At 61.4% G+C, this 8,046-nt stretch overlaps 1 protein-coding gene across 1 annotated transcript in view; it reads right to left on the bottom strand.

The window, feature by feature from the left end:
* Positions 1-4,690: 4,690 nt before the first annotated feature.
* Positions 4,691-8,046, bottom strand: part of LOC111734159 (translation initiation factor IF-2-like) — a 9,978-nt gene continuing 6,622 nt past the window's right edge. Inside the window, exon 3 of the mRNA XM_023526347.1 lies at positions 4,691-5,025. Coding sequence (XP_023382115.1) covers positions 4,697-5,025 — 329 coding nt within the window. The 3' untranslated portion in view covers positions 4,691-4,696. The remainder of the gene's footprint in view (positions 5,026-8,046) is intronic.

An 8,046-nucleotide genomic window follows, 5' to 3' on the forward strand; every position in this document is an offset into this window, starting at 1 on the left:
GCTCGAGCGCCGTGTCGCGATGAGGTCCGGCCGGCCCCGGCAGAAGCACGGAAACCATAGCGCTTGAGCACGACGGAGGTTCGAGTCCGGCTCGGCCACACGGCGGTGCGGCAGCCCGTGTCCCACGGTCCGTGGCGCAGGATGACGGGGCCGCGTTCTGGGAGCAAATGGGAGGGAGGGAGAAAGACCGGCAGGGGACGGGGTGTCGGGCTCGGTCTGCGGAGGTGGCTGCGGCGTGCGCCATAGCAGTGCCGGGCAGAGCGGGGAAGCTTTGCCCTGGGAGGCACCGGGCACGGACGACGATGTCGTTAGTTATTTGCTCTGTGACCGTGGGCAACGCCCGTCCTCGGCGAAGCTTAGTTTCCTGCACTGTCACATGCCAGTGGTGACGACGGTGATGACGATGGTGACGACGATGATGGTGATGGTGACGGTGACGATGAAGATGCTCTTGCTGGGGATGCGCCTACGTCAGGACGATCATAACGGACAAATGAGCGAAATCGTACGGTCCCTGGAAAATGTCCATGCGTTTCACAGATGACACTTGCTGTGGTGCTGACGCACTGCTGCCGAAAACCTTTCTTTCGTGAGAGACGCACATCGAGAAATCACGGTTATTGGTGTGTCTGTTCACATACGCGTGTGTCCACCCACGTGGAGAGGTGTCTGTGACCAGATGCCCATTGCATTTTTATAATGCAGCAGAGATGTATAAACACGAGTCAGAAAAGACGCATTTTGTGTTCGCGATCTGTTCATAATGCACCAGCCGCCCGCCCCCTGCCGCGTCCTGGGCACCAGCTCTGTGTCCGGCGCGGTCCAAACTGCCAGCAGCCCCGACTTCTCGGCCATGGAGTCTGCACATCTCGTGCCGTCGAGGCCCATCCCTCGTCGTGGCCCGCGCCCCGCACGGCACAGTGACCCTTTGGACACCTCGGTCCGGTGTGTGAGTCGGGCTCCCCCCAGGAGAAGGGGCAGAGCTTGAAAGCGGGGAGGGGTACGGGGGGCCCCAGAGAAGGAAGTCGGAGGGTGGCTCAGCGAGGCAGCCACGCAGAGGGTGTTGGCCACGGCGATGCTCTGGGACGAGCCTCATGTGGTGAGAGGTGAGGATGCTCCACCCTCATCGGTAACCGGTATGTCACCTTCCTGGGCCTGTGCTGGGCCACTCGAGGGGGCGGGGCTGGCTCTGGACGGCAGGTCTCCGCTCGTGGGAAAGGGGCAAGGGGTCCCAGGGGCTGCAGGTGCAGCACCAGCAGACGATTCCCCAAACCAGCAAAGCCTGCTTGGCCCCCAGAGTGAAGCCCAGGGTGCGGGCGAGGTCAGGGGAGCATCGCACCGAGGACTCTGCGACGTTGTCCACGGCTGCCACGCGCACCCCACTGCACTCCTCCCGGGCGTGGGGGCCCCGTGGCTGGTCCACGACGCGAGTGCTCCCAGCTCGGCAGAGCCGTCCCTTCCCCTCGCCTCGCCCTCGTCTCTGGGCGGATGTCACCCCCACGAGGGGCGCGCTCGGCCGCTGTCTGGGGGGACGCCTGTCCCCTGTGCCCTGGCCTCGCCCGCGGCCCTCCGCTGCCCGCCACGCAGTGAACCATGTCGTCCGTTTGCATCTAATCCACCGTCTGCTTCGTGTGCGGGACACTCGGTCCTTTGCCCGCTGTGTGTCCCCGGTGCCCGTGTGGGGGTCACCTGACGGTGCACGCGTGACAATCGGGACGGCGAAGCTCCAGCTCCACGACACGACGCGACTTCTGCTCACCTCCTCGTCTGCACGTTCCGTTTCTGCGTTGAGCCGCGGGAGTCGTGGGAACACGGCCTCTGCCCGCCCGGCGCCCCCGGGGGGTTAACGCCGATGTGTGAGAACCCAACGGCTAGAAATCGCACAGATCCCTTCTCACTAAAAAAAGTCATGCGTTGCACACATATTGTAGACGAATAAAACGTAGGTCCCGTCTCCCCGTGACAAACTGAGCGTGAGTCACGCCTCCTTTCCTGGGGAAGGGCCATGAGCGCAAAGGCTCAGACTTCCTGGGGATAAACATTTTTTCGGGACGGGCCTGGATCTCTGCTAGAAACGCCTCAATCTTTATATATTAATTCCCGTCGGACGCCCCCCCCAAAACCTTGCTGCTTCGCCTTCATCTGAAGGGGTTTTAATTTAATCGGTGGGGAACACAGTCAGCTCGTGAGAGCCGTCTAGGTCCTTCTGCAGCCTCGTCTCTGTGTGACAGCTCGATGGGGCCCAGCGAATCCGTGGCGTCCGTGCCGGGGACCGTGTCGTGGGAAGCAGAGCCTGTGCCGGTCCCGGGAGGCCTCGTGCGCGTTCGGGCAGTGGGGACGGACGCCGCGAAGAGCTTCCTCCGCCACACGTCACAGCGCCACGTCCTCCGCCGACGTCGCTGGGCTCTGGTGGGACCAAGCGCTTAGAGGGTTGAGAATTGCAGAGCCGGCTCTCGAGAAACTCACCTCCGAGGGGTGGGGACCCAACGGGAAGAAGCCGCCAAGCTCGTCTCTCTGAGCACGTGCCGCCCGAGGGGGACTCGGAGCCATCGTGCAGAACCGCGCGCCACAGCGGTCGGGGCGTGTACGCCTCGGACGCCACAGGGGCAGAGCACGTCTCCCAGGAAAGAAAAGAACCAGCAGAGACGCTACTTCTCAGAGGACACGGAGGGGCCCGAGCGGCCGGAGCGCGGCCGAGACGGGGGATCGAAGGTGGACAGCTGCCCGTCCGCAGGGCAGAGGTCACGACGCTCGGCGAACTCTAGGGAGCAGGAATCGCGTCCTATTTCACTTGGCCTTCGAGCGCGACATCAGGGTTGACAGAAGATGAGGCTGAGATTTTACGTGCTGGGGAGGTGTGGGGTGCACAGTGCATCCGGGGTCAGCAACGCTCCCGGTTCGGCGGGATTCCTCGAGCACGGCAGGGCGGGCGCCACCCGCGGGACGTCTCGCCGTGGACGCCGACGTTGCTCGTCAGGTGTCCTGGGCCACACGCTGCTGTTCCCCGCTCCGTTCCCGCGCTGTGTCCAGACAGGACGGCCCCGCCTCGGGGACTGCAGACGCGAGGTCTGTCTCTGTGACAGCGGAGTCGACAGTGATGCCGTGGTCGCCTGCGTGGCAGGTCTCATTACGTCAGTGTGGCTTGGCAGACATTCTCCGCGTACTTCGGGTGACGTTCAGGCACCGCCTGGCGATTTCGCTGCTGGAGAAGCAGGGCATGCGTTACCCCTTGCGACACCAGGCTGCGTCGCCACGGGGCCCCCGGCTCCTGCGGGGCGGGTCTGGCTGAGGACGTTCCCACGTCCGCCCGCCGTCCCGGGCTTCCGACGTGATCCGACACGATCCGTCGCTCACACCTGAGCAAAGACGGGAAGACGCCGAACCAGGACGCGACAGGCTCCGCCGGGGGGGACACATCTGGTCAATATGCCAATCACCCCAGCGTTGCAGGGTTCGGCGGGAAGATCCGCCTCCAGGCACGGAGGGAGGAGAACTCAGAACTGTGCCCGGAGCATCTCCGAGACGATGAACACGAGCCGTGGCCATCTCGGCTGGCCAAGGTGGTGGGCAGGAATGGTGATGATAATAAAAGTTTTCTGGGCATTCTGGGGAGACCGGAAGTCACTGCCCTGACCTGTCGCCGATGGCTGAATTTCCATTATTGCGAACGGGGACGGTGGCCTCAGGACACTTGACCGGGCAGGGAGTCATTTCAGGACAAACCTTGGAGCCAGAGGAGGTCACTCTCAGAAGGAGGCTGCAATGCATCGCGGATGTACACAGAAGTTTCCGGTTTCAGCCTTGGGTTGCAGACGATGCCTTTCCGGAGAAGGGACGGAGAGCAAGCCACGGCCACTGGCACAGACAACGTGATGCGATGACGCCGACTCGCTTCGCAGGGAAGGCTCGGGTCCCGTTGGCCGACCTCTGTCTCGATCCGGACGGACATGCCGAGCGCGTACATCAGCGTGGGCACAGGGCAGAGAAGGGGGTGTGTGCACGGGACGTGGCCACACGAGCCAGGGGCGCAGCGCTTAGAGCCGCGGCTTGTAATCTTCCTATTTTCATAAACCGAGGAGTTTTTGATAAATTATACAAGGCCACCTGCGACCTCCCCGGCTTCCTCTGCAGAATGCCGAGTGTTGGTCAAGACACATTCAGATCATCCATAACAGACGAAAAAAAGTTTTTGACATCGCGTCTCAAAGTAAAAATAAAGCCCACGTGCTCAGGCGCGTAGTCAGGTACCGCGGTTCGCATCACGTCGAACTCGCAAACCTTAATGCAGATCAAATCAGGAGACTGTGTAGAGAATGGATATTGGAAAAAAAAAACAAAAAACCTTTGAGTCCCAGAAATAAACGGAACCATGAAGCGCATTGAGGAACTTGGTCCTCCAGTGCGTGCGTCCGCAAATAAGTGTTTACGTCCCCCGCCAGCGAGTGACAGATGTGGACGGCCACGAGGCCCGGGGCGCAGGGATCCCCCGTCCCGAGCAGGCAGGACATTCGGCCTCCGGTTTCAAAGACACGCGTCTCGATTCCCTTCGGCCCTGAGCGGACCTGGCCGGTCGGCAAACAGCCCTTCCGGCAGGGAGACGGGGCGCGTTCCTGCCACAGCCCCGTGTCCGTCCTTGTCCTCAGCTGCTGAGTTCGGAAGCCCCCGCTCGATCGTCCTTATCACTCGGCGTCTCTGCTCACGTGTCCTGTGAGGACGTGTTCCAGAGTTTTCCCCTTTCTGTTTCTAGAACACAACCGTGTGTCTTTGTTTCCACAAAGGGAATCCAGGAGTGGAAGGCGGACGCTGGCCTCCGAGGCCGTGTGTCTCTCGGAAGCCACCCCGCGGTGCCGCCCGCCTCGGTGACACGGCTCAACGTCCATGAGAAGCATCGACGCGGCCACGTCTTGTGGTCAGCAGAGGCGTGCGGGGCCCGCGGCGGCCCCGTCCACCTTGCGTCGCGTCCGTGAGGGAGGACGCACGGGGACCCGCGTCCTCCTCGGGGACGGCCGGCCGTGAACGTGGGACCTGAAACTCGGAGACCAACACTGTGGGCGTTTTTTGACAAATTCTGCAAAACGCAGTCGGAGCCCAGCAGTGCCAAGCGAAGCACAGCTGGGCAAAAAACGAGGCAGAGCTTCTCTTCAGGGGGCGGGCCCTGGGGACAGATTTTTACGTGAGAAACGCACAGAAAGGCAGTTGTTAAAAATAAGGTGGCTTTTCCTTCCAGGCATGACCCGGAGGCCGGCCGGGGACGCGAGCGAAGGGCGCTGCTCACGGACTCGGATGACGCCCACCGCTCCCCCGCGGGTCCCTCGGAGCCAGAATCGCTCACGCACGCATTTTAGTCTGCAAACTCGTGCGAGAGCAGAGATGCAACTTGCAGAAGCCGTGTCACCACGTAGAGGCCACGATGACAGCTGAAATTGGCGCCTTTCACAGCCCCGGTGTGCGTGCTGCGTTATTATTATTGTTATTATTATTATTATTTTTTTTTTTTTGCTACTCGGAAACAAGAAATAGGCGTGCATAAATTAACCCGCGGCGACAAGAAAGCCAGTAATTACCCACGTTTGCAGGGAAAAGTATGGGCTTGGTAGCGCGTGTCACAGAATATACAATTTTCCCCCGAGCTGGCACCGAGAAGCCCTCGCCGTCACGCGGCCCCCATCACGGCCGTGCTGATCGAAACGAGAAGCAACGTCGTAAACAGCAGGAACGAGAAGAGGAAATCGGGAAACCACACGGGAGCCGCACGTCGATGACCAAGGCAGGTGGCTGTGGGTCCTTGTCACCCGCCGGGCTTCACGAGGCAGCCGGGGACGAGAGGGTGGGACCCGCACGGCCAGCCTGCCTTCTGCTGCTGCGATCTGGCGCGCGTGGCCCAGGGACCTCGCCTGGGTGACTCGGGCGAGTCCTCGTGCGCCACAAGCCGACCACCCTCCCTGCATGCTTTCCAGTTATTTACTTATTTTTAATGAGTGAGAAATGACGTTTATCACTAAAACAGGAGAGCGAGAAGCAAGAGAATGTACGTTCTACATTTCCGTATTTCTTTTTTTTTAAGGAGAGGTGGTATCAGGATTTCACACACACACACACACACACACACACGCTTGATAAGACGGATCGACCTTCCCTCGGGTCACCGCCAGGTTAGCTTATTGACAAGATTAACAGCGACAACACAATAACTCATCCGTGGCTCGATTATATTTTAAGAATCTACAATCATGTGTTTTTCAACTTGGGAGACAGCGCGTGAAGGCACAAGCTCACGTCACAGTGCCAGCTTTACCCACGGCTCACGTGCCATAGGCCCGGGGGTCACGGGAACCCCCTCTTCACAGAAGCGGGAGCTCGGATGCGGGAGGCCAGTCCGGAGTCCCGACCGCTGAGGGGGGCAGCGCGTGGGACGCTCTGTCCTTGACTCGCCTTTCGTGCCCTGGACAGTGGCGTCCGGGACGAAGACACCGGTTCATCTGCCTTCCCGGCGAAGTCAGTTTTCAGGCACAGTGAATGTTTCTGTTGACGGCGTCGCATCTCGGCGCACGTGTCTGTTCCCATGGTGAACGGCTGCTGAATCCGGAACGGGATAAAATCGCTTTTCCCAGACCTTCCGCCTCAGGGGGTCCTGTGCCTCTGAGCGAGTGACCGGCAGCTCAGAAGTCCCCACCGACTGGTCCACATCCTGGTGATGCTGGTGGTGGCGACACTGGTGCCGATGGTGGTTGTGACTATGGTGATGGTGGGGACCAGCAGGGTGACATCCAGGTGTCGCCAGGCCTCGCTCCCTCCGGAGGCCCCAGGGGAGGGTCCTTCCTGCCTCTCTCGGCTTCTGGGGGCCCCAGGAGTCTCTGGGCTGGTGGCCGCGTCCCTCCCGTCTGTGCCTGCATCTCCATGTGGCTTCTCTGTGTCTCCTGTTCTGTCTGTGATAAGGACACTGCCACTGGCTCTAGAGCCACCTGCTCCAGGAGGCCTCGTCTCAGTCCCTTCATCACTCACATCTGCACAGACCCAGTTTCCCAACGAGGCCCCGTTCCCAGGTTCCAGTACTTAGGACGTGGACGTCTTCCTTTACGGGATGCAGCTGAAGCCACGGCTACACACGCTGGTGTTCCGCACACACCGTACACAGTTGCCACCTGTCACCTAGCTTCACCGTCGACCACGCACCTGCACCTGCTTGTCTGTTACCCACCTATGTAGCTGTGTGTGTCTCGATCTATCCGCTCTCGCTCCTGTTTCTCTGTGGACCGCTGGCCGGAGACACAAGGACCAGAGGGTCTGCGGCTCCACCCCGCCTGGCACACAGGCCCCAGTCGAGGACACGCACGCCCGGCCCGGCACAGCTCCTGTGGGCCGCGGCGGGCCCCGTGCAGCTGGTCCACGCTGCCGCGTCCGGCCCTGGGCAGGAACCGCCGAGCAGGGGCAGACGGGGCCTGCGTGAATAGCAGAGGCCCTGCCTGGCCTGTCCCCTCCTGACTCCTCCCGGTAGGAGATGACGGACCGTCCCGCCCTTCCCTGCCCCGCTGGGCAGAGGGCCGTGAGGGCCGGGCAGCAGGAGACCACACGCAGAGGGAGGTGGCAGGAATCATCTCGCAGATTAGTGGGATGATCTCAGAGCCGCTGCTGGAGGTGCCTGAGGCCAGGCCGCCCTCCCTTGAAGATCAAGGGACCCAAATCTGTCTCCAGGAGGCAGAATGAGGTCATGTCCTCAGGGACCCAGGCGGGACCCCTGACCCCAAGTTGCTGCCTCCCTGCCCTGCAGGGCCCTGCAAGCTTCCTGGCGGAATATTCGTGATCAAGAAACACTGTAACCTCTCTGATGAATCCCCCAATAAAAGCTGCACGGCGCCCACGGTGGAGCCTCTCACTTAGGAGGAAAGTAAGCGCGTGGCACGTTTTCTGTCAGACGGGACTTTGCTGTGCCCGGGAACGGTGCACGCCCAGCCCAGGCTGCTTTTCGGAAACAGGAGCATGGGGGGCGGTGTGGCGGGGGGAGCTGCAGCCAGGGCTTCCGCCCCCAAAGCCTAAGGTCGCTACGAC

This window comes from Pteropus vampyrus, unplaced genomic scaffold (genome assembly GCF_000151845.1).
Source record: "Pteropus vampyrus isolate Shadow unplaced genomic scaffold, Pvam_2.0 Scaffold822, whole genome shotgun sequence".
Taxonomy (NCBI): domain Eukaryota; kingdom Metazoa; phylum Chordata; class Mammalia; order Chiroptera; family Pteropodidae; genus Pteropus; species Pteropus vampyrus.